This window comes from Corella eumyota, chromosome 4, assembly GCF_963082875.1.
Source record: "Corella eumyota chromosome 4, kaCorEumy4.1, whole genome shotgun sequence".
Lineage (NCBI taxonomy): Eukaryota > Metazoa > Chordata > Ascidiacea > Phlebobranchia > Corellidae > Corella > Corella eumyota.
In genome coordinates, this window is record NC_137493.1 from 13,063,834 (window position 1) to 13,091,738 (window position 27,905).

The 27,905-nt window shown below is 30.5% G+C and overlaps 2 protein-coding genes across 2 annotated transcripts in view; both read right to left on the reverse strand.

Annotated features, from left to right (window-relative positions):
* The window catches only part of LOC145751485 (uncharacterized), a 36,714-nt gene that overhangs the window by 681 nt on the left and 8,128 nt on the right, over positions 1-27,905 (reverse strand). The window contains exons 20-38 of the mRNA XM_082567656.1: positions 27,230-27,393; positions 26,855-26,980; positions 26,560-26,722; positions 26,125-26,205; positions 16,746-16,784; positions 7,657-7,762; positions 7,406-7,555; positions 7,170-7,312; positions 6,617-6,760; positions 3,382-3,633; positions 2,991-3,167; positions 2,578-2,697; positions 2,084-2,278; positions 1,716-1,845; positions 1,421-1,599; positions 935-1,337; positions 660-767; positions 275-477; positions 40-201 (exon numbers count right to left, since the gene is read on the reverse strand). Coding sequence (XP_082423782.1) covers positions 40-201; positions 275-477; positions 660-767; positions 935-1,337; positions 1,421-1,599; positions 1,716-1,845; positions 2,084-2,278; positions 2,578-2,697; positions 2,991-3,167; positions 3,382-3,633; positions 6,617-6,760; positions 7,170-7,312; positions 7,406-7,555; positions 7,657-7,762; positions 16,746-16,784; positions 26,125-26,205; positions 26,560-26,722; positions 26,855-26,980; positions 27,230-27,393 — 3,045 coding nt within the window. The remainder of the gene's footprint in view (positions 1-39; positions 202-274; positions 478-659; positions 768-934; positions 1,338-1,420; positions 1,600-1,715; positions 1,846-2,083; positions 2,279-2,577; positions 2,698-2,990; positions 3,168-3,381; positions 3,634-6,616; positions 6,761-7,169; positions 7,313-7,405; positions 7,556-7,656; positions 7,763-16,745; positions 16,785-26,124; positions 26,206-26,559; positions 26,723-26,854; positions 26,981-27,229; positions 27,394-27,905) is intronic.
* LOC145751486 (tRNA-dihydrouridine(16/17) synthase [NAD(P)(+)]-like) lies at positions 23,967-25,569 on the reverse strand. The gene has a single exon (XM_082567657.1). It carries the CDS (start codon positions 25,497-25,499, stop codon positions 24,123-24,125), a length of 1,377 nt encoding a protein of 458 aa, XP_082423783.1. The 5' UTR covers positions 25,500-25,569; the 3' UTR covers positions 23,967-24,122.

A 27,905-nucleotide genomic window follows, 5' to 3' on the forward strand; every position in this document is an offset into this window, starting at 1 on the left:
AAAAGGCTGGATTATATTTTGAGAACAATCTGTGTTTACCTGTAATTGTTTTTTAGTTTTTTCGTCATTGCTTTCAACATAAGCTTGTTCCAAAGCATCGTAAGGTATATGAGCCGGTAAGTAGGAATGAAGTAATGAGCATAAGGCTAAACCATCTGACCAACTGCTGCTGAAGTTTGTGATATCTATGCCTTGGTAAGCCTGGAAAAAAATAGGAAAAATTAAATTACTGCAACCGGAATTTTATTTAAAATAAAAAATAATTTGTATTTACTTGTGTTTTTTCCTGGCACCATTTTAATAAAGCATTTCGTTTGGAGCCCCCATATCTTCGTGCAAGGGAGGCAAGGGAATTACCCGAGGGTGTAGAGGGAGTTGACATGAGTCTGTTTCGCTTAGCAGAGGGGTTAGTGGGGGTTGGGGGAAGTCGTTCTTTGGGTGGGTTATTGGTATTTGATCCTAATCGATCAAGAATATCTGTACAATATAAAATTTAACGAAAAATTACAAATTTTAATAAATGTGAAATAACAAAAATACTTTTTACAAAATTTTTTTTTCACTATTTTTATATATTTTGTACCAATTTATTCATTTTATATTTTTGCTTTAAACAACATTATTTATTATAAACTATTTAAGTATAGGAGACCCTTTACCTGCAGTTGTTTTTCTTGTTGTATCATTTAACGACGGTTTTCTAGATTCTTGTGCACTTGAACTTCTTCGGAGTAAAGATGAAAGTTGACTTAAATCAGCATCAGACACTAAAACAAAAATTAGGAAAGTTTAACTCAAGTCTACTAATCACTTGATTCACAAACCATTTGACTGGTTCATTAAATCACTTTGCTGTTAATTTATAAATCAGTAATTTAAAACTTCTAATTTTTTTTAAATCCAATTTTTTTATTTTTATTAAATATCAACTTACTACTTCTATTTGAGCTATCAGGTGTTCCGGGTTTGCTACTTCCATTAGACCCAGTGTTAGAATTTGACATTTTTGCTACATAAGAATTCGGATTGATATTTGATTGTGATGTCATAGAGCTTAATGATGACATCGATTGATGTCGTTGTATGGGGCTAACTGTTGCCGTAATGGGGCTAGCCCCTTGACGCTTGGGGGTACTGATTCCTAGTGGGGGTTTTGGGGCTATAAATAGTGATGCGGGGATTTCGGTAGGGGTGCTTGGGGTAAGTGGATTAGGGGGTCGGCCAGTGGGTGATGTTGATCCACTTGAACCCCCATCTGTAGCGGTGTTGTTGTTGTCGAATGATTTAATGAGACTTTGAACCCCGGGTGAGTTTTCACTAGTGCGACGCTTGTAGGTCTAAAAATAAATATTTTGTTAAAAAGTTTTACATTTATTTATTATTTTTAATCCCAAAAAAAGTTGAAATTTGGAACACTTACATCTCTGAGAGCTTGTACTCCTTGTCGAATCGCAGCTGCCTCCAGGATAGCAGATGATGTTGTAGACACATTAGAGACTCTCTTTCTTCTCAGTTGATCATTCTCGACACGAAGTTTGGTGACATTTTCATCTAGGATTTGATTTTCCTCTCGTAGTCTAAGAACTTCGGCTTGGGTTTCTGTAAAGTTAAATATTTTTTTACTTCTAAAAATAAACATAGATATTACAAAAAATAATTTTTTTTGTTTTATTAAAAAAAAAAAAGAAGTTTTGAATTTTATTTTAAATTCTTACCGGCTTTCATGTCATTTGCAATTACAACCGCCATTTGAAGATCTGATTGAAATTGCTTCCATTCCTCAGATTGATGTCTTTGTTCTTTCTTCAATTGTTGAATTTCTTTTTCGAGACGAAATCGTTCTTCCTAATAACAAATAAAAAAAATTTTTTAAAAATTGTTATTTTACAAAATAAAAAAAAAATTAAAACACTCAAGTTGTTTTTTTACTACAGTAAAAGATAATTTTAAAATAAAAACTGAGCAAGGTCAATAAATCATAAAAATAATATTGAAAAATATCAAACTAATATTGAAAAATATCAAACTAATATTGAAAAATATCAAAATCGTTTTAATGTAATTTAAAAAAATGTTTTTATACCTTAAGTCCAGAAATTTGATTTTGTAGTTGTTGAATAATATGGTTATCGTGCTTTTTTACAGCAATGTGTTGTTCGACAGAATCTTCCATGACAAACAAGGTCTCGCTTGCTTCATTTAAATTTTCTTGCTTTATCCTTAAATCTTCCTGAAGTCTGTCGATAAGCTCCGATAACTCAGATAAATCTTTTTTGGTCTAAAACCAAAAAAACTTTTAATATTTTTACTTTTAAAATTTTTTTAATTTTTTTGTAAAGTCAACTAAAATTGTGTACAAAAGCAGAACAGAAAACTAGTCATTAAAATTTATTGTTTGTTTGATTCTTATTTTAGTTCTGTTAGTACAAAGTACATAATAAAAAACCAAATAAAAATGTTTTCTGTTACTTTCATTAAAAAATATATATACTACAATAACATTATATCATATATAAGTTAAAATTATCATTTTTTCAAATCCTAAATTTAAAAATTTTTTATTTCTATGAGACTAACCCTAGCATTGCAAGCTTCCACTTCTTCTTCCAACTCTGCAACTTTTGCATCCAACTTCTCGTTCTCATTCTGAACCTGATTGTAATCTTCCTCCAACAACACAAATTTCTCTTCCAAGTCCTAGATAAAAACAAAAAAAGTTTAAAATATTTTTTCCAAAAAAATAAATTTAAATTCGTTTTAATTAGAGTTATATATATAAACTTTGTTAAGCAAATTAAGTGCAATAAGTATAGTGGTATTATGATATTTAACTAGAACAACAATGTTAAAAGTATCAATAAATCAATAAAAAGCTCAACAAAATCAAACTAGCAATTAAATATCAATGAAATAAAAATAATAAAATTTGTGACCACTTTAACTAAAAATCTTTAAAAAAAGTTACAAAAATTTTTTCACAATTATTTTACCTGTTTTTCACTTCTCAGCGAGTCTAAATACTCCATAAAATTCTCGTTGATGTCTTTTGAGCTACTTTCTTGACTCGCTTTTAACAACTCGGTAACTTTTTGTCTTTCCTGGTGTAATTCCTCTTCTAATTTAAGGACAACCTCAGACTGATGCTCTTCTGCTTTTCCGTTTGCTTCCTAAAATAGAAAACGTAATTAGGAACAATGTACCAAAATAAAATTTTAAATAAACATAATTGAAAAATTTACACTAAATAAAGCAATATGATAAATACAACCAATACACTATACATAGCGTGATATTGCAATTCGTTTATATTTACTCTTAAAACTATAGCACACTTTAATCTAATAGAATACTTAAAATTCGCAAATTTATTTAAACCCTTACCTTAAGTTTTTTCTCAAGTAAAGTTTTCTCAGTATTTGATTTGTGCAATTCTCTTTCTAAATGTCTTAGCCTCTCTTTGAACGCATCAACTAATCCTTTAGCATCCTTTCTTTCCTCCTCTGCCTTCCTATTTTGTGTCACACTCTCTTCTTGGATGCGGAGAAGATGTTCTCTCTCTTGGAGGAGGTTGAAGTATTGTTGTTTGAGGTCTGAGTGAGTTGAGTCATCTTTGAAATGGTCAGACACAAGAGCCTGTAGGGAAACAATAATTTGTAAAAAAAATGAAATGCAAGTCATTAAATCACAATTAATTGAGATCAAAGACATAAAATTAGTTATGTAGCTCACTATCCAACAAAAACATAATAATTTGTAGCTAAAATAATATTTGTTATTTTTTTTAACTTACTCTATGAGGTTCACTCAAAAATTTAATCGCAGTTTCCACCATTTTAAAACTTAACCCTAATTTATCCCAACAAGCTTGAATTTATTTACATAACTTCAATCTGTACATTAAACACAATGCAAAAAGGTTTTATAAAAGCTGGCAGTGTGGCAGTTAAGGCAGACTGGCCTTAAGCAATTAATCACGCTGTTTATTTTATTTGTGTGCCTTGTTGGCTAAGTGCCCGTTTAATTACAGACAAGATAATAGCCTTAGCTAAACGTTTCTTTCATAAATCAAAATAAATCAAAAGCTAATCTAAATTTCATATTGTAAGTTCACTTAGCTTTTACTGTTATTTTCACTACAATCTGATATTTAAGATAACAAATAACAAGTAAAACGCGTTTTACTTTTGATATATTTTACGGAATGTGCGCACACGTAAACAGCACTCGGCAGCTACTTGTACATAGATCAGCAAACAAACTGCCTGTGATTGCTAGTACTTTTGATATATAACAGCAATGACCATAATGTTAGGTCAGCGACCTGCTTAATAACTGCATAGCGCAATCGATAATATCAATAACCAGAGCGCACATACCTTTGCCACTGTGTGCTAGCATGGCTTTGCGAAAATTAAATTTCGATTATTGAGCGTTGTTGTTTTGCGCAACCTGTTTTGCAATATTAAAAACAACAAACGTCCTATTTGATAAATAATAAAAAATTTAACTTTAAACGAGAGACGTAAACAAACTGCGTAATTTTTGTTTTAATGTCAAGACTATAAACTACATAAAATCGCAATTAAAACCACGTCTTTAGTTCTCTATTAAATACCTGAGTTCCGTAAATTACGTTAAGTATACTAACTTAAATCTCGAAACTGAACGGCCATGAACCGTCAGCAAACTTTCATTCAAACTCTTAAAATTGCTTAAATATTAACTACACAAAACGTCGCTGCACTAGTTACCTCCAAATAAAACGTGATATTTTTAATTAAAATTTTTTGAAAATCATGTTATAAGCCTCTAAAGGGTTTATTTAAAACGATAAACTATTAAGAGGACGTAAATTTAAAATAACACGTTTAAGTGAAATTTACACGATTTGCAGTTTAAGCAAAGATAGTGATTGGCAAATAGCGCTTAACCGCTTACTCTCGGTCAGGTATAAAGCAAACACTTCAGTCGTAAAAGTTGCTTCCTATAAACGTGCCATAACTTGTCAATTTTGACTTGAAGTGAAAAATCTAGGTCATGTTGCGTAATGGAAAAGAAACATTATCGAGAGATATTGCGTAAAACCAATAAACTATGCCTGTCGTTCAACTAAATCGCTGCCGACAAACAACCCGGCGTAGTTGTATTTGTACTAGCTGCTGATACGCTTAAAATAAACTTCAACTATCAAGCTTTAAAAATATTATTTTTTTACTAACACTTCAGTTGCCTTGATTCTGTTAAAAGGCATTTTCCACTTTTTGAAAGTAATAGATAAGCAATTTCGTAAACACTGTTTGGTAACCTAAATCAGGTAACTCAAAAATTGCTGACAATCTAAATACAACCCAGTTAACGTACTCCACCTGCCATACGTTTCCTGCTTGCTGTGAAAATAGCTGTCTAATCAAATAACAACAAAGCACTACGCACGGAAGTAGCAGTTAGTCACTTGCACAACTGTATACATTCGCCTCTCTTCAATCGATTGCAATATTTAAAGGCTTTACTGTATTGCTAGTCTGTGCTTGCCGTAGAGGTAAGTCTATGCAATTAACGATTCTTACGTCACATAATCCCGACTCGCCGATTGCTGCGAGGGCAACCGAGGGCATTGAATACAATAACAACTCTCGTGTAGAAACCTACGCTAAGACTGGGAAAGAGTAAGGCGGTTCATTCTTTAGTAATACACACTACTCTATAGCTGCTGTTCTACTTAACACACATATCGATACCTTAATTATTTGCTAACATCCGAACCTAATTGTTATTTTTCTGCAAAACAGTCGTCGACAATTAATTTCAAAATTGTATGCAACGGGTTCTGTATAATATTATACAGGCTATCTTGTTAATGGTAATTAAAAATTAAGTACATGTTGTAAGGCTGCGCTGTAAGCTGTAATATTGCTTGATGATAGAGTTAGTTAGGCTGACCTAAAAGTAAGGTTACGCTAAATCTGATTATTAAAGATTTTAATTTAAAGCTATTTTTGTCCGAACAAAAGTAAGTGGTTATCATATAAATAAACATCTTTACGGTACAGTTATATAAATAAACACATCCTAATATAGCTTTCTACACAAATAGACCTCTCACTTTCATATAATACTGACTTAATTGTTAGGCTAAACTTTAAAAAAATAGGCTAAACTTTAAAAAATTAAATCTGGTCGTCGGTCTATTAACACCCTATATTTAGATTAAAAGTAATATCACTTAGCTAAAACGAAACTCATAAAATAGTAGGCGCTAGTATTTTTATTTCATTTCTACAATAAAGTTTATTAAAACGTTTATTCAACACTTAAACTACCAACTTCTATTTTTCTACAATGTTTATTTAAGTCTGTGTAACTGGTTACTGCGAACTGTCATCTTTTGCTGTAGCCGGATGTATTCAATAATCATAAATGCTCAATAGTCAAATAAAGTGTTTATAAATAAAGTGTACGTCAGTTAAAACTGCCAATAGAATATATACGTACAAAAATATATAAAACACTTTAATAATATATACGAATCTATGTTAAAATTTGTACATATTAATTTTTTAATATTCTTTTATTTATTTTGGAATCAAATAATTTGAATAAAATATGTGATACTTACTCTTAGATGGACGACTTCTGTGTTATTTTCTGTTAGTTTTTTCTCGGCTCGTTTTAGTTTATCAAGTAAAAATTTTTTTTCTCGTTGTAGTCGGTCATTGTCTACTGTTAATTCGGGGACTGATTTTTGAAGATCGGCTAATTCCTATAAATGAAAACAATAAATTTTTGTAACTTGCTTTTAAGTGTAAATGTTATTGTGATACACATGCTGAAAACAAATACTTAAATTTTACAACATTATTAACCTAACATTTTACATTTTTACAGCTTTACGTTTTATAACTAATTTAAAATTTAGCATGAGAGACCAGACCATGTTATTTTATTTCATAAAAATTTGAAAATTAAAAAAAGTTAAAAATATGGTTATAGAAATTCCAACATTGTGCAGAAAATTGCAAGTATAAAAAATATGCTGGTGTCATGTCACGTACAAAAGTGTTATAATTATAAATGATGAGAAAATATGTTGTAATCAAATTGCAACATTTTTAAAAATGACTACGATTGTAAAATAAAATTCTAAAAACAAAAATTAAAAAAAAACCTACTTGGACGGTAGCTTCCAACTCTTCACTTGTACTGATGTGTGATTCCTCCATCCGATGAATCCTCTCCGTGAGGCAGGCGACGGTGATTGTGGAGCACTCGCTTTTGCAATCATCGGGGATCACTCGATCCTGGAGGTTGGTGGCTAAAGAAGAAGAAAAAGAAAAAAGATTTATATTTGTACAATTGTTCAAAATAATTTTTTGACAACAGAAAAAAATTTTTCTAATAATCTTACCTTGATTGACTACGTTTTCATCCAGGAGTAAGTTCTCCGTAGAAGTTGATCTTGAAATAGATGTGGAGTGAAGAAGAGCATCCGTGCTTGCTGATGCAAGGTCATCCAAAGAGGAGCTTAGTCCATCATCATTTGATATTGTATCCATATCTAATAAAAATTTTAACAAAAACATTAAAAAAATAATAAAACACTTAAAAAAAATTTAAATAAAAAAAACAAAAAAAAACATTTTTTTTTTAAATCTTTACCGTTAGATGGCATTCTGTTATGTGCAAAAATTAATTTATCTTCTTCCTTTTGTCTCATGGATAACATCATAGCGTCAACTTGTTCACGTAACTTTAAATTTTCATCCTAAAAATTTCAAAAAAATAAATTTAAATTAAAACAAAAATAAATAAATAATAACTCATTTAAATTGATTTTTTATTTTTTTCCGTTCATTAAATTGTTTATTAAATTGATTTTTTATTTTTTTCCGTTGCATTAATGTATAATGTATTGTTTATAATTCTATAACTTTAATTAATGCACAAAAAAACTAAAATATATTTAAAAAAATTCAACAAAATAAATCAAATAGGTAATATAAAATTATTAAAAACACCCAAAAAAAAGTGTTGAGAATTTGGGAAGTTTGTACGACAGCTATCTTTTAACGCCGTAAAATTTAAAGTTTACACAAAAAATGGCATAAAATAAGCAACACGCTTCGAAAATCGCTGTTGCAAAACTCAATATCAACTTTTAAACGCGTAAATCTTATTCGATATGAAAAACCGAAATGTCAATATTTGATTTAGCCCAGATATTGCCTAACTTCAGCGTAATACAATGAAAGCATTCACTCGTAATAAAAAAAATGCTCTGAAAATTGACAACCAAGTTAACGTTCAATATCAAATTATTTGATTATGACAAATTAAGCCTAAAGAACCTTTAAGTTCATATACACTTAATATATATAAAAATGTAACGTTATAGTGAATTAATGGTCTTTTCAATGTATTTTTAGGTCAGTGCGTTATTGAATGAAGGTGTTAATTTTATAGGTGTGTTGTTTGCTTTGGGTGGTGGCCGGATTTCATAAATTTATATAACTCTAACCAAGCGGAAATTTATGACAAAAATTACACAAATCTATTTAATAAATAATCTCCTATTTTTGCTATTTCCAACATTAAAATTTGAGTTTCATAATTTTCATAACAAACCAAATACTAGTATTATTACTTACATAAATAGTTTATTTATCAAGTTATACTATAAACACAATGTGGTAGCTAAGTGTATTAAGTTTCACAACGGCGGGCGATGTGGTATCGAAAATACAGTAAACGCTTTAAAGCCTATATACCGTGAATAATCATATTATATTAATCCCTGGAACTAAGTCAGGTATGTATTTGAAATAACCAGTCACAGCATTTTTTTTTCTTTAAACGTAAACACTGCCAAACAATAACAAAAACAAGTCTAGCATGTTTTTTAAAACCTGTTATAACCGGTTGTTATTGTTTTGTTGTTGTTTTAGAAGTTTAATTTTATAAGTTTGTGATTTTTTCATAAAGTTATGATGCTAAAATGCCTTACAATATTTAGTATTTAAAAATAGACAATTAATACTTAATTTAGCACTTAATAATTACGATATAAAAATTTTAAAAGTTTGCATTTTTTTTCTTTAATTTTTATCTTACCCGAATTTCGCTTATTACTGTAGGATTTGGTATTGTAAGTCCCTTTTCTGTATGTACAGCAGCAAGGTGCTTCATTATATCACGTTAAATGTACTCTTAACAAGCTATTTTACTAATTCGTTTACTATATGTATATAAAACCTTAAAATATCTGGTAAAAAATATATTTTTAAATTGACTGCCAAATTTTTGCTTGAAATAGCAACCTAGCGCACGTATATATAACAAATGCAATGACTAAGTCAATAATATAACAAAAAATCCCATTTAGCAGTTTTAGGCCGTGCAGAAACTAACTGTCAGTGCATTAGTATTTTTATATAGCTCGTAAAGTCATAAAAAATCCATAGAATATTTACAAGGGACCATTAAAAAACTAGAATGGTTGTACGCTGTATAACTAAATTTTCACTTCTTTTTTTGATTGAAGTATTACATCCTTTTCTATACTTCCTTTTTAAACGTTCCATTTAACTGCATATGCTTTTTTATAAAATATAATTTATTTTATGAAATAATAGCATAACGGTTTTTATACCCCTGTACTACATATTAAGCAAAGTCGAGTGGTTTGAAGTGCTTGTTATTTATAGGAGTAACTTACAATGTCAACAATAACTCGCGATTTAATTAAAAAAGCCGATTTTTTTTTGAGGAATAAAAAACCCCGTCATGCCTTACGAAATTAAATAAAAATTTTTTAGGTCTCTGACAATAAAACTTCCTCGCGCTTTCTAAAACACTAGATCGAAAATTTTTTTACTAATTCCATTCGCTGTTTTTATAGCTGTGGGTCGTATACAAAAACGCGCTGAAACAAGATAAATATCAGCTTTATAGTTTACGCACTAGCGAATTTAATAAGGTCATTCACATAGGAAATAGCGAATTTCCCGATACTGCATTCAGCAACTAATAACCTATATCGCTCGCCTTTTTTTAATACAAAATAAAGACAGGCTAACAACGTGACGGTCGTTCTAACGGTAAAGGAATGTAAATTGTCGGGTTGCTGGCCCGATCGCCAGATAACTTGCCTGTCATTATTTCACGAAAACGAACAAAAAAGCGGATCTAAAAATGCGGGTCGCTTACTTTTTACGATTACTGTTGATTAAAAATAAAATAAATAAACATTCGATTTGGTAATAGTAAATTTCTATGTTGTTCATTTTTTAAAACCTAGCTCTTTACTCTTCTAAAACTATATTTTATACACCTTGTTTTAAAATTTAAAAGGTAATATTTTTTTTTCAATAAAAATCCACAAAAATTTAATAAATAATTCCATTATTTCGCATCAGCTGATTTCTTAGAATCTGTAATAGTCTGTCAAGCGAGCACTGAAAATCTCAGATTCGGAATAAAAACAACACATTCTCACAGCACGAAAAAAATTAACGCTGATGCTGTCACAGCCTAAACATAGCAATGACAATGCGACTGATTTAGCCTAAAAACTGGGCTCATAACAAACAACCAAGAGAACGTTGCGTAATGTTGTTAATCATATTACGAAATAACAAACGTAAGTTAGACTGCGATTTACCGTATGATGATATTGACAACGGCATGCGAAATATGAAAATGTAAACAACGGGCCCATATTAACTAAATATTAAAGTTGATTTTAACTGATAGGACTCGATTTAAGACTTATTTGCTATACTGACATATTTGCTTAGAAAGTACTAGTAAATACTAAGCCTACATTAACTAGTTTTTTTTTGGTAAAATTTCTAAATATGTTGTAACAACTAAATTCGTCACAGAATAAGTCTAACCATTTTGATTCTGACATAGCTTTAAATTGTATACAAATCCCAGCTATTTAGTGTGAGATTTTCTTACTGAGCTACCTGTTATAAAGTACAAATCACATTTTTAAACTAGAGGATATTTACCTTTTTAAACTAACAAATCTGTACAAATAATGCGAGAAAAGCTCTATCTTGTCTGTACAAATACACAAAGCTTAATGGTATACATCCCACACAAAGTTAATACTTTACATACCTGTACGTAATATCATTGGGTTCTAATTATAGTGCATAGATGACTGTACACTATAGGCTATGACATGTATAACCTTTCTGCCTACACCTTGTATGTAACAAACTGGTGGTTCAAAACACAGGCTTGTTATAGTCTTTTTTATTTGTCATCAGATTATAACAAGCAATTAATTCGGCTGCAATCAAAACAAGACTTAAAAAAAACTAGTTCTGTGAATTTCGCTAAGCTTTTAATAGGTCCTTGTGTTTAAATCTGCGTTACTATAAATACACTTTATTCCAGGTAAATTTCCAATACCTGGTCATTAAATATGTGTTCATAATTACAGGCCTATACCAGCACTTCAAAGCCCTCAACCGAGCATTTAATCGAAATACTTGAAGAGTGCGTATAAAAATATAGAAGAGTTTCTGATTAAAAAACGACAGATACTTTTTTAAGGGATAAGCTTTGATATAAATTGAAGTGCGTGGCATTAACGACCTCTTGAAATCATAGGCACCGTGCCTAACTACATATACAAGTGCGTCTTTATTAAAGGGGAGCTGAACTGGATATTAAAAGGAAACTGAACTAAATAATAAGGCTGTTTAATTTAAATATATAATCTATACTAAGTTTAGTAGAGCAAAAAGTATAATTTTAGGCTTTTTTTTAATTTTAAATTTTAACTGCGGCAATGTTTTAAAAATAAAATTAGAAAAAAATGCCCTCTTCCCTCCCAGAAAGTTGTGCAATTCGACGCCTATGCCTAAATAACCAGATTAAACAAAAATCGAGTCACTAAACTCTACTTGAAACTAACAGGACTCCTTAATCCCTGCCCGCACTTTATCTGACAGTTTAACCAGTTTTCGCTCTTGACTAGGTGTCACGTGCACTTGATTGGTGACGTCATAGTTAGGACGTGACGTACGACGTGTTAGCGTTTCCGCTGACACCTTTAACGTCTTAACTTCCATAACATTTAAATTAAGAAACTAAATAATCTGAATAATTTGGTATTTTTTGATTTAATTTTTTATTTATTTTTGAATGATGACAAAATGCTAAAAAATCTGTTTAAATTCTGGTATTTTTGTTATTTGTTTATCCCCAATGTGAAAAGAACGACTTCACAGCCTAAAAATACATACTTAAACAATGCTTTTTTAACTGTGTTTACTAAAACTATTCTAGCTAAAAGTTCTCGATTTCAAGCATCAAATTTACTTTAAAAAACCCAAAGGTCTGGAAACTATCACAATTTACATATAACCACATCAACAACATTGAACTCGCATATAAAAATCAAAACAAGCACGAAAACAATTTAAAAGCGTCATCAGTTCTCTTTTTTCGTGTAAAAAAAGTAGCAGTTTCAACGTTTCGAACAAGAGAACGCAATTAAGCTATCATTAGATATCAATGCAGCCATTGTGCGGGCTGTCGAGAGGCTATTGTTAAAGTAGCGAGCGAATTTGCAACGGAGATATCGCAATTCGCGGGCTTTTTTGTCTGGTCGAAATTTCGATACATTAGTTGCAATAATAAAAAAAGGTTAATGAACAAAGGTTAAAAAAAATAATGGGGCTAAAAATAAAAAAACTGCGAGTTTAATGCGTTTTTTTTTATAAAAAAATGTGTAATTATTTTAAATTTATAATTAACCTAAAAACTGCCGTGTTTAAAAATTTAAAATGTCAAAAAAACTAACTCTTGTAATTTTTGTAAAATAACACATTTTAATTGTTATTTTTGCCCTCAATTTGCCGATAAGCAAAATAAGCAAAATCGAACGAATCGTCGAAAAACAAGTTTTCTCAGGCAATTTAAACAACTATGACGTCATAAAAGTCATTGACACCGGTTCAGATCTAGTTCGTCGTGCGACAATCCAAAAAATAAAGTGACAAAAATTAGGAAAATTTGCCAAATAGGTTATATAGCCACTTATTGATGCACAAAAATCGAATATTGAATCAAATTGAACAATTCGGAATTAGCTTTAAAATATTTGAACTTTTTTTAAACAATTGCCAGTTAAAAAAATAAATTAAAAAATAGCATTTTTGCTATAACTAATCAATTAAGAAATAAAATTTTGCATTTTTGCTTTGAACAAAAATAACATTAAAAAAAAATAAATAAAACCGTAATATCTAAAAAATTAGCATAACTTTTATAATTATAACCTTTTTAAATCAAATTTTCGCATTTTTAAACCCATTTTTGTATCAATACACAACTACTATATTTGATAACCTGCCCTACGAACGGCATTTTAATTAAATTATAATAACAACTCACAACTAATGTTTGTCCGCGATAATTTACCCATAACTTATAAATTAAACATATATGTATACCGTACACTAAGCTCCATAGTTTATAGATAACATTACCTGTTAAACACAAAAAACTATGCAATACAGTATAGTCTAAGCTTAGTCAACCGCTTATACTAACAGGTGTACTAGTAACTCGAAAACGTAAAAATTCACAAACGCTTTTCCGCCTTTACTCAATTCACCACCCCGATTGCTGACGTCATAGCCTTACGTCACGGCAGTGGGAAATGTATGGCAGAGAGTCGACTATCGCACGGTAGCCGAATTAAAGTGTCAGCTCAATGGCCGAAACGTAACATTACGCAGAATATCGGGTAGGGAGAAATAAAAGTTTATTGACCTGCGATTTTAAGAGACCTAATTTCTATATATGTGCAACTTTTGATGTATATTCATGCAAAATATAAAATTTAAAAAAATAAGGGATCAAGAATTAAAAAAAAAAAATTTTACGTAAAAAAAATCGCTTAATTTATTGGTTTTAAATTTCCACAAAACGTCTAAACACATATTTTTAACAAAATATAGGCGTCAAAAACGCTAAATTTTAACACGTTTATTTAGGTAACTGTAATTTCTAACTAACACCAAATTGCGAAGTTCCGATTTTCGAATACATTAACTCCACAAACTTTGATTTGACCACAAATTTACTATAATATCAAACGCTTTAATTTCAATTGGGTAAATTAAAGGAAAAATGGGTCAACGTTTAAGTAATTGGTATTTAACCTTCTGACTTTAATAGCCATATAGACAGATAGCGTATTGTAACAAATATCTAAATGTAACTGTACCTTAAATATACGCTTGTTTACTAAATATCACTAACTAAACTTTTCTAAAAATGCTTCAAAAAGCTTTCATTCGCAAATATACAAAAAACTTAGTTGTTTGTAAATATTGTATATCGCCTACGTAAAAGCATGGCAAATAACAACATTATTTAAATGTTTACAAAACATGGCTTCTCCTATAATAATATCATTTCTGCACGGTTAAAAGATAGCTTGCAATTATTTTAACGCACTTTCCTACTTTTTTATTGTGATTTGCGAGCAATTTTTTTTTTCTCAGGCCATACTGAAGTCAATGACGTCAGAACCAGCGTCGTAAACTTCAAACAAAAAAATCTCGCTTCGGCTATCTGGTTTTATGGTCGCGGTCAGCGAACTAATAAACAACTAATAACGTCACGAGTTAAAGTGCCACGAAGTTTTAACTTAGATATCTATAGTAAAAGCCCAGTCAGAGAACGAAACATTGTCATTATAACCATCGCAGTATTCCAAAGTATTACTGATTTCCGTTAAATCCATTTCCTTATTCCATAAAAGATAATGGGCAACTATCTAAAACGTTAAGTCGTCTACATGACTAAGTTGTAATACTGATATCTCATAAACCAATACGTCATCTGACCCTACGCGATTGCAATAACTCGTAAAAGCAATTAGGGTTGCTTACTAATTGTGCTGTGAACTGCCCTCGCAGCTGCGCGAAAAACTCGTTTTAATATAATAGCCCGGCGAAAAGACAGGCGGTTGTAATATACAACAACATTTGTTAATCCTATACTGGGTCGGTCGCCAAGCGAACCGTAGCATCTAGGGAAGGATTAAACAGATTAACAAAGCTATTCCCACAGAAAAATACGCATTTGAACTATATGGGAAAATGCCAATGGCATTGTTAACGTAACATTTTTGCTTCAATACCTTATATATTGTCACAATATTGAAATCAAATACTTGTAGCATTGCCTTATTTAAATTAAAAACACATTACGTTATTATTGTCAACATGTTTTTTCGACTTGCCTTTTTTCAGTTTATTTTTCATAACACTTCTATGCTATTCTGACAGAAAATCAATAACATCGTTCCGAATGTCACGTTGTTAAATTTGTAAAATAAACAACATTAAATATAACTGTCAACAAAATATTATTACCTAATATTGGTATTGTTTATTTTTTAAATGGAACAAACATATGCCAAAAATAACAACTCTATTTTAAAGCGACTCAAATTTAAAAAAAAATTTAATATTTACAATTTTTTTTTTTGCTTTTTTTAATAAAATATAAAAAAAATGTAAAACAAAACCATAAACCAACAAATATATATAACATAACATTTTAAAAATCGTAAAAATTCTATTCTTACAGCAAAATAATATGTAATACAGGCAACTTACGAATCAAATATTCCTATATATTAACATTACCACTAATTACTAACTTTAACATTGGCCTCAACAGCTGGAGTCGCATGCTTTTAACATGTACAAATTATATGTACTATTCATGTTGTTAGTTAATTGAATAACGTAATTATATTATAAAAGAATAGTCGTACTAATATAGTTAGTAATGTAATATACGCCCTTATCAAATAGGTAATATAAAAGAAATTAGTTGTAATTTAATTTGAATTTAATAATTACCTCTTTACTGGCTGTTGTAATGTAAAAAAACAAACACTATGTCTAACTAAAAAGAATTAAAGTCCTACTAAAATTGAATTTAATTAAAAATGTTTAAAAAATATAAATTAAATTATACATACATTTAAAAAAGTTATTTTAAATATAAAATCAGGACAATTTTATAAATAACTAACTAACGTTTTTATATGTAAAACCAACTTAAAATTCGGGAAAAACAAAAACTATACTTGCATTTAAATTTTATATCTGCTGTAAGAAACTAATTTTTCTAATGAAATCAACTTAACTTTATTATTCTAATGCATTAAAATCTGTCTGTATATTTTAAATGTGACCTACATTACATTTCAATTGAGGAAACAGACGCAAAACAGACACGCTAGTATATTTACGTAGACTTAATTCAGCTGTATACAGATGATACAAATCGGCTGTATACAACCCTTCTAACTGATATATTGTAAGTGTATACGTTTACATATAAATGTGATTGCGTTTTACGCATATTGAACTAGGGTTAAAGTTAATACAAGGTTTATGTTTTGGTTGTACGTGGTTAGCCCAAACACGGTTAAATTTTAGCGTGACGTCACAGCGATGGGATTGTGACGCAACAAACGTCGAAGCGTGAATAACATAAAACGACATCGTATAACCCTAGAAATAGAGGGTTAAAAATGTCGATCAAAAAGGTTATCTGGGTTGTTTTGCGCGATACGAAACCACGTGACGCAACAGGATGACCCACACGACCCCTTTTCTGACAACAACATAGCCCCAGTTTAAACAGGTTAACCGTTTTCTAAAAATACATATTAAAAATTTGTTTTATAATCTAACCTGCAGTTGCACGACTTTTTTATCCGAGCTGACGTCATCGTCTGCGTCATTCGTGACGTCATCGCCATCGACGGACGGGAGTTTGATAAGAGACTTGAACTTCGGAGAAGAGGTTTTGTTCGTCTGTACTTCCTCTTCCTGCGACCGGAGGAGCACCATCATCTGATCCAACTTGCTCTTTAACGACCTACGTCAATAAAAGTGACGTCATTGAAGGTGACGTCATTAAACCACGTGTTAAATACAGGGTAAATATTTATTTCTCAATCCATAAGTTGTAAATAAATAATGTGATTTCTTAAAAGTGTTAAAAATATTTACTTTTTTACAATAGTGCTATAAAAGTGCAATCGAAAAGTTTTGTCATTTACCTAATTTCAGAGTCTTTGTTTTTTGCTAAATTCATCAATTCTTTAATTTTAGTCTCAAGTGAAGCTTTATCCATTTCGTTCTTTGGTTTTGAAACTACAACAAAAAAAACACCAAAAGTGTAAAAACAACAAGCATGATTTGCCCAAACAATATTGCACATTCAAAATTTTAAAATATGAGTTTAATTTTAAACTTAGTTTTTTATCACCCTAAGGTTAAATATATTTGAACCCAAAACTCCCTGACCGTAACCCGATGCAATAATCGGTATTCCACATTTAATTTTTTTTTCTTATTTTTCATATTCCCTAAGGAGATAGATAGGTTTTTGATATTTTTATCTGGTAAGGGTGTGCGGTTTGGGACGTGTCTTAGCTATTTATGAACACCAGGCTCAAAGGCGAAGTATGTGGTATTGGTGGGGCTCCATCCCGAAACCTTTCGGCTAGTAATCCAACGCTGTTTTTGACGTGTTTTTAAGCTATCTGTAAACGCCGGGCTCAAGGGCGAATAGTGTGACGTTGGTGCCCGAAACCTTTCGGCCCGTAGTCCGACGCCATGACCGGTTCGCCACACTACAGGACTAAGTTTAATTTTTTTTTGTAAAACATAGCTTAACTACCTCTACGGCCTGCTGACATCGCTGAGTTTCTCCCGCTAGATGATGCCGAAGAGCTGCTCGATTTCGTTGTCGGCGGCTTGCCCTTTTCTCTCGCCCTCTCGCTTGATTTCATACTCGACTCTTTACTACCACCCGGCGTCCGTCTCGAATTCAAAGGCGTGGAAGAGTTGCCTAAAAAAATAATAAAATCATAAATGAGTCATTACTCCCACGCATTTTTTATAATTTGTAATAAATCAGAGAATTATATTTTACCCTTAACCAAACAAGGAAAGTTATAAAGTCATAAAAACATAAATAATACAAACAAAACTGTAATAATATTTACATTTATATCCAATTACAATATTATGCTTTTATACAAGTCTGACATTAATTTTAACATTTACCCAATTTATGTTTATGAAATATATTTATAATAACACAAAACTAATTTTTTTGACACGTAAAATGTGGTTTTTAACAGTTGCCAGTTGGCATAAAAAGAAATACAAAAGACTGTGTTAGCGGCTCGGCATGTACTGTAAAGTAAATCTTTAATAGTATTTTGAATGTATTTTAACGTGCTTTTTATCATGATCTACTGGAGTGACGTTTTTTTAAAGTCCCATATTAAGGATGTTTGTAATTTTTTAAGTTATGTGAATCGTCAATATTTTGGTTTTATTGTTAGTTTTATTTGTTTGAAAAAAAAAAAAAAATAAAAAATAAAAAAAAAAAAAAAAAACGAACGGTTGCCATAAAAAAGTATTCATCATGTTTTAAATTAAACACTAGTTAATCTCAAAAACTACTCGACCAATTTTTAATATAATGGTATTCTCGTGCAAGTTGGAAAAATTCCAACATAATTAAAAAAGAAACTCCGCGACCGAACCATCTCTTTAAGCTAACCCGTTTTTAATAATACAAGTATATAGAGCTAACGGAGTAAGTTAAATTGGTTTAGTGAGCCGTTGAAGCGGAGTATCAAGGCTTTTACTGAATTAGAGAGATCGTCTCGTCCTAATAAACATTCCACGGTGAGAGTTCTATATTATTAAAACCTTTTTTATATCGCCACCTAAACGCTAGGCGAATTTTAAATTAACTTTAACTGAACTCAAAGCTAATATTAGTTTTGCCTCTCACAGGATTGGTTAAAAAATAGAAAAATTTAGACTAACACAAGTCGTTTTGTTAGAAATGAAAGCGGAACTTAAATACAAAAAACGGTTTTAGCCTTCGTGTTTAATAAATACAGGATTGTTATATAGCCTTATATTAAACGCAAGATTGGTCATATCTGTATTTAAATGTTGAAGATTGGTTTTGGCAGACAGTCGATAAGAATTAATACGAAATGTAACCTTTTTTTGCTAATACTTGATGTGTTTAGCTCTGTACTATATCTTGTAAGGACATACAGTTTAAACAAGGAGATTGTAATATAGTTAAATACGATGTTAAACCAGTCAGACAGTTCACAAGTATATGACTTTAAATTATTACAAACTTTAGATTTTTTTTTTGTTAATTGTTCTTATTAGAAACAGATATATAGAAATAAAAGACTTTGTTTTATAATTTCATTCTGTTAAAACAAGTTTAAGTTCACTACATCAAATATGTCAAGACAAAATATGTCAATTAAACCGTTCATAGGCGCACCTATAGAAGATATACCCGTTTCAAGTATACCCGGTATTGGTGAGGTTAATGCGCGAAAATTAAACAATGCTGGATACTATAGGGTATGTAGTTTATGGATTACATTAATACTATACCCAATGTATCTGATACGTTACTAGTAAAAAAAATGTTTCAATTTTAACTTTTTACACGCCCAATCGCTGCCTAAAAATTTTTTAAATCTTATTTTTAATGCCTCTCAAAACGAAATTTATTAAAATATTTTTACTAGGCCTCCCAACTTTATGAAGAATTCAAAAATTTGACCCGGGAACAATTTCTCTTCTTGATGGAGGCAAAATGTAAGATTTCTAAGCAATTTGCCGGACAAGTGTACACGTGTTTATACGCGTGGAGAGGCCATCATTCGTAATAAAGCTTAACAAGTTTTGGACCATGTTACTTTTACGGTTCTCCAATTTACTTTTACTATTTTTGTTTTTCTTATAAAACGCCACTTCCGGATTATCGATTCTTTAGATTTTTGAAAAATCGTAAATGTAACATGGCCCTATAAATCTTGTATCAGTAGCTCTCCTATGATAAAAAAAATTATAAAAACCTTAAACGGTTGCCTTAAAAAAATACAAAAGACTGGTAATGTAAATATTGTTCAAAAAAAATTTGGGATATTTTCTGTTTCGATGTAAGTTATCAAGCAATTCTTTAAATAAATCTTCTTAACATTGTTAATACTTGATATTTTTTGAAATTTAAATAAACAACAACCGTTTATACCAAAAACAAGTTTATTAGTTCTAAATACTTTATTTAAAAATGATTTTCTTATAGAAGTAGAGAGCCTGTGTTTTTTTTATTTATTTTTGGGGGGGGAGGGGGTGTTTTTTTAGCTCATGCCATTGACATATAATTTTATAGAAAATAGAAATATGTTTATTTCACTAACTGTTGCAGCATATTAATTCAGAGCACCAAAATATCTAAAGCTTAAAATTTTAAACAAACGTTTCAGAAAATGTTATATCATATTAATAAGAACCATTTTTTGAATATAATAAAATATATACATTATGTCATCTATAAATTCTTTAAGTAAACATGTAATATTTATGGCAAGTCATAAATTAAATTTTGACAAAAAAAGATAAAACAATTTAGGTTATATTTAAACACGTTTTTAATCTTATCAATATAGAACTAAAAATTTTAAATTAAACAGACGATAAGTTTTTATACAGGCGAAAATTTTTTTCTTAAAGTTAAATTTTATATGTGAGGATATAAAAAAGATATTAACAAGATTAATACATTGGCAATAAAAATATGTTATACATCCTTTATAAAGAGAAAAAAACATATCGTGACGTAACTACAAAATGTAAACAAAATCCCACACTTGGCATAAACAAGCTGTAATTAAACTTTTTAATGACGTCACTGATACAAATCAACATTCCGACAACCTTAAAAAACAAGTCAAACTCACCCGCTTGCTTTGGGGAAAAACACCGCGTAAACATAATGATGACGTCACGAAAAATGTTTCCCGAAATTTGGTGTTTCCCGAAAAGTCGAGGTAAGAATTTCAGGCGACGAAATTCAATAAAATTAATAAAAAAATGATCTACATAACTCGTAAGTACAAAGCTTACTAAAAAGTCGTTCACTTAAACTGGTATACCAATGTTTTTTAAATGCTGATTAAAAATCTGTTCAATATTTAGTTAAAACTGCAAGTCCCTTTACTCATTTTCATGTGATTATTTTACGATACTTTAAAATTAGATAAAATTCATTTTTTTAATACTAAAGGAATAAAACTACACTCAAGTTATACTAACATCTAATATACATATTATGCAGACAGGCCACGCTATTGAACAGTGTATTGCCTCTTTATATGGCTTTAACTAAGCTAGCGTCATTTAAAAATGTCAAAAACAATTGTAAAAAAAGATCGCTCTATTCTAGAGTTAAACATACACTTTATAGTAATAACGGCATCTGCATATCTGCAATGCGACACAACCTTGCCTAAACTGACGACGCTACATTTATCTTCGATCTGCTGACGAGGCTCCCGTAAACAGGCAAATAAAACGCAGCTTTAATTCAGCGAAATCTAGGCTAAGTTAACCGGCGCTGAGCGTCGTATTAGCCCCGTCGAGCATATTTATAAGTTTATCAAATCTCAAGATCAACAACAACGTATACAACGAGTTTGTGCCCTTATAAGGCGAGGCACGTGTAGTTATGTTTAGCCACAAACCTTGAACATACATTTTCGAAAATTACGGGTCCCACGCTTGACTGAAGTTGTTTTTAAACGATATGATAAAAGACAACAAAAATAACTTTAAATCGTTTTTAATTATATTCTGAATGCCCAAAATCGTATAATATAAGTTTAGTGCGTACCGATTTAATACCACTTAGCTTATTCTGATGACATAACGAATTAAATATACCAAAGCTTTGCCTATAAATAGACAATACATTTGTCACCACGTGTTTATTAGCGATAGAGTGTTGGGTTTAAAAAAAAATTAATTTTATTTATATACAACTTCTTAAGGCAGAACAATTTAAATCTGTTTAAAAACAGGTTTTGCATTGATTTGCGTAGGTACCGCCGTCGAGAATTATATGACGAATAATGACGATTATTTAACCACCATACGACGTTGAGACATAAACAATTACAAACAATTACTTAAAGCTGTTGTCACTACAGAATTATCTTGGTATAAATACTATAATTTCTAATTTTCAAAGAAAGTGATTAGTCCTTACTTAAATTAATTAAAAAAAATAAATCCTTAATATGTCTTATTTAAAAGACAATTTAAAATATGTATTATATTGTATATATTAAAGGAAAATGACTAATAACAAAAATATTACTAAAAATATACTTACCGAGTTGAAAAAATATCCACAATATAAAAGAGAGCTATTTAACCCGTTTGCGGCATAGTTTACTAACTTTTTTAATCTATTTTATACATTTTTTCTTATCTTTAGATTATAGATAATTAACAAAATGTATAGGCTAGGCACATCTAGGTATAAACAAATAAACAATAAAAAATATAAAAAAGGCCCTTAAAAATATCAATTAAAATATAATATAAGTGAGTCTAATATGTTAATTTCTAAATAGTATAAACTTAATTGTTAAAAAATAATTTAATCTTGCTAACCAAAAAAAGGTTGAACTAGTTCAAAAAAAATTTTACCAACTAGATTATAGCAAATGTTATTTTAAATAGGCTATACAATAATAATTTAAATCTGCATTACCTAAGACTGCTACTCAAACAAATTAACATCACAGGAAGCAATGGTAAAATGTGAAGACAACAAATATGCTATGTATAACTATTATATGCGTGGACTTCATTAATATACAGGTAAACATCCGGTTGTATTGGTTAAGTAATAGGTCAGTATAAACATTTACTACTGGTTAGTTATTGCTTGGTAATAATTAAACAAGTTATATATGTATATATGTCACAGGTTTAATAATGACATATATTTAAAATCCACTTAAACTTGAGTTAAATTAATCGACAAAAAAAAAATAGAAGTTCATAGTGGTAAAATTGTTTTGTTAGAAAATTAAACAAAAATTTAATTAGTCATGTAAAGTGAAAACCTTTTACCGACTCTTAAAAACTATTCATTTCTCAATTAAACCAACTTCAAGTGTGGCCTACAGCGAGATAAAGCAAATATAGACAACACACTAAATAAATATGAACGTAAGCTGAGTTTTAAATAAAAATAAAAGTAATTGTTCTTACTTATTCCATATTTGCTTTTGGTTGTGGTCCTTTCCTTGGGTTTGGTTAAATCTTCTTGACTTTGAGCTTTGGCTGGGAAAAAATAACAACAATTTAAATAAATGATATAAATATACAAAACAGTAAACTTATATATTTTTTTGTATATATCTTTGTCCTCGACGTGGGAAGGTTGAAAGCGCAACCTAAACATAGAGTAATGACTGTTACCCTGACCCAGTCTTGAGTTGCCTGTGGCAGTTTGGGATATTATAGATTATAATTGGCCGAAAATTATGCTGGCTCATCAGGAGTTCATACTGTTTACTCAAGGGCACTTCATCATAAGAGCAGTGGGGATTGAACCAACGACCCCATGTGGTGTAGCATGTGTTCTTACCACTACACCACACTGCCAGTTGTAAAAAGTACTTTAATATTTACACCATTAGTTACTCGTAGTCCGTATTTCTTATCATAAAATAAAAATATATAATTAAAGAATTAGACTGTGTTTTTTGGGACCTAAATTTATAAAAACTTAAAAAAAATATAAGTTTACCTTTGCTTTGACTTAAAGAGCTTCCCACTAGGCCTGATTTTGATTTAAGAGATTTGGAGAATGTTGGGTTTGAGGTAGAAGATAGAAATGGAGCTGGGTTAGTTTTTGAAGTTCGTTTTATCCCAGAAGACATTTTAACACTTTCCTATTTTGTTATAAAAAATTTCTAAAACCAAAAGTTAAAATAAATATATTATTGCCTAAAATTCCATTGCTAAATTTAATAAAATAATACCACCCAAAAATTGAATAAATGTTCAAAAAAAATGATTTAAATTGTATTTAATTTATCAAACAAACACTTTATACATATTACTTAAGAAAATAAATAAAAACATAAATTTGATTTCATAACATCTTAATTTAAAAACAATTAATTCTAACTAACAACCAATAAAAATTTAATTCGTTTTTGACTTAGAAAAATGCTTTGCTTGATGAAATTTACATTTCATATCTAAGTTATTAGTTCTTGCTTTACAGCATGGCTTACAAGACAAAAAACTACATTTTATGCTTCGTGGCATCTTACAAGACACACAATCTTCATAAGTTTGTTTTTTAGAGTGGCAATCTGAATTTAAATACTTGGCAATTTTCTCTGTTTTTTGTCCGTCATCTAAACCCTCTAAATCGAGTTTACATCTTTTTAACAATTTTTTCATTCGTTTTTTTGAGATTGTGGTTTCATTATCTGGAATTTTAGGAGGGAGTTGTGTTTTGTTTTCGAGATTTTGACTTGGTGTTGGTCTAACATATGGCTGACATATCCAATGGGGTTCAGGCAGTACTTCTTCTTTATAAATAAAGGAACCATTCTCAGTACCAATGCATGATTTTATACATAATGTTTTTAAGGTTTCAACGGCCTGTTTTAAATCGAAAAAATTTTTCGATCCAGCCAATGCATCTCTAGCAACTGTGTGTACTCGCAACGCATGGTGACACATTTTAAATATGTGTCCTCGTGCGTAGGACACAGGACATGGGTATTTTTCAGCTAAGGCAAGATACTCCAATGATATATCCCATACTTGTAACTTAGCTCCAGTAAATAAGGCGGGATTATGTAAACTGCCTTCTGCTATCATAACCCCATCCACTCCAGTTTCTTTTATACAATTTTCCACGTCTTCTTTGTATTGGATATTACCATTAGCAAAAACAGGTATTTTTAAAGCATTTTTTACAGCCTTGATGTATTTCCAATCGGCAAGGCCGGTCAAGGGTCCTTTCATTTCTTTAGTTCTGCCATGTACAGTTAAAAGTTGACATCCCGAATCCTCCAACATTTTAGCATATTTAACAGTTTTTTCAATATCTGAAAACACTCTTATTTTACAAGTGACAGGAATTGACAGTTTCTCATTTAATGTCTTAACAATATCACCAACTAATTCCCAATTGTCGCTTACAAACGCACCGTAATATCCGCGTCTTGCAATAGCTTGTGGACAACCTAAGTTAAGGTCAATTGCATCACAGAACTTTTCAGCCAGTAGGGCAGATTCCAAGAGAATTTCAGGATCATTTCCACAAAACTGAAAAATTAAAGGACGGTCTTCTTCACAGGTTTGTAAAGCTTCTTTTCTGTACTGCGCGTCCCGTTTAAACACAGACGCGTGAAACATAGGCGTGTAGCAAAGTTGTGCGGAGTATTTTCGAGACAACATTCTCCATGCTAACTCGCTTTGATCAACCATCGGAGCTATGACGTAACGAGCTTTATGTAACGTCTTTTCCCAAAATTCATAACCCTCTAGTTTCTTTTTGGACATGTTGTTTGCTTAACCTGACTGTGTAATACAAAAGTCAATGCGCGAAATATGTTTTGTTGATTTTTGAACGTTGCTGTCGTAATAGTTTACGAAATGTAACGCCAACTCGTGGAATGCTTTTAATAAAAGATATTATCAAAAAATTTAAAACCCATTTTAATTTTATCCTCGTTGTAAACAAATTTTAAATTAACAAATAAATAAATTGACAACGACAAAAAATCATTTAAACTTACCTAAAACTATTACAACGGGGACCAAAATATTTGTCCTGCAAACACCTACGAACTAGTTAAACTCTTTTCACAAACAAAAGTTTTTATTTAAATTTAAACTGACTTCTATAATCTTTTAAAAACTTAACCATGTGACTGTTATTTTATTTACATGAAGTACCTGCAAGACATAGAAAAAGTAATAGAACACCAGCAACAAGAAAAATCGTTTGAATTATTAATGAATCTTAAGCACAAGTAGATCACTATCAATCAAAAAACAGCCCACAAGAAATAAAGAGTATGCATTAAGATTTGATACAAGAAAAACATTTTTATTTATCATCTGTTTTCTCAACGTTTTCTTTAATGTTAGATTTAACTTGTTTCCAAATTGTGTTATCTGCCATAACACCACTTCTAATCGGTGGGCTAAGTTGTGGACTTGATGACAAAACATGTTGTGGTAATGACTGGCGAGATGATATGTTCTAAAAAACAAATCTCATTTTATGTATATATATATATTTATCTTTAATGAGAAGGGGTTGACTTTACAACATTTACATACATCCCGACCCAGTATCGAGGCGCCTTTGGCAGTTTAGGTTATTATTAACTATAATTGCTCGATAATTATTAGCTGCTGGTTAAGTGTTAGCAGGAGTTTATATCATTTATAGTGCCTTGCCTATGAGCACTACAGCATGAGAGCAGTGGGGATTAAACACAGGACCTTATATAGTAAAGACATGAGTTCTGACTCCTACACCAAGCTGCCAGTTATTTTTATATAACCTAAATAAAAGCAATGCTTTGAATTTTTTTAAAACACTGATATTTACCTGAATTGATTGTGGTCCATAGCTAAGTTGGGTTTTATCTCTTACAGCATTTTCACCCTCAATAGCTGTCAATCTACCAAATAAATCCAACACTTGAATTTCGAGTCGTTGACTGATGTGTTTTTGTGCATTATACTTAGACTCCATTGCTTTTATTTGACCCCTGGACAAAATTTAAAAAAATTTCAGAAAATGTTTATAAAATAATAGGTTATTTGTTTGTAACCAAAAATTAAACTTTAAAAAACAAACCAAAAAAATCCTTTTAAATTAACAAAAAAGCACAAATACTAACCTTGCCAAAGATTTGACATTTTCTAGGTAAGCTTTCTGTTCATTGATGAGTTCCTCTTTATGTTTTAACTCTTCTGTTTGACTTTGAAATTGACTTTTAAGAGCATCCAACTCAATTTCAGTTTTTCTAAATGCACACAACAATAAATTATTAGGCTGAACTTGTTAAAATGGTTATATATATGTAGTAATCAAGATAAGTGAACAATAAAAAAAACTCACATTTGAGTAAATTAAATATAAGTTGCAAGTTTTGACAATATTACGACAAATAAAATGCCGCTCGCCGGGTGGGCTATCAACTACTATATTTAAAAAGATTTTAAATAAATAAAAATAACATCAATTTCAATTTTTATAATTTTTAAAAATGAACCTTGACGAAGTTTTAGTAGTTTCTAGCTCCCTGGAGTAAGCAGAAGTCAACATTTTCGCTTCAGCAATCTTTGCAGCAGAATCCCCTCGCATCCACCTCAGTTGATCTTCCATAATGGAATTTGTTTCACTCGCTTCATACATCTTTTTCTCACATTCTGACAACTAAATTTCATAAAAAATACCAGATAACAATTAAGTGACCGGCAGCGTGGTGTAGTGGTAAGAACACTTGCTACACCACTAACGAGGTCGTGGGTTCAATCCCCACTGCTCGCATGCTGTAGCGCCCTTGAGTAAGGCGCTATAAACGGTATGAACTCCTGCTGAGCCAGCACTTAATCAGCAGCATAATTACCGGGCAATTAAAATTTATATAATATCCCAAATTGCCACAGGCAACTCGAGACTGGGTCGGAGTAACTGATGTTACTCTATGTTTAAGTCGCGCATTCGACTTTCCCACATCGAGGATAAATATATATACAAATAATAATAATAAGTGAGCTTTTCTATATAAAGGAGTTAAAAAAATGTTTGTGGTGCGCAGTAAAGTTATTATAAGAAAATATATGTGAAAATAGTACAAAAAAATAATTTATATTGACCTTTTAAATGATGTAGCCCACCTGCCAATTAAATAGTGTATTAAAATATTTAAACTAAATTTGATATTG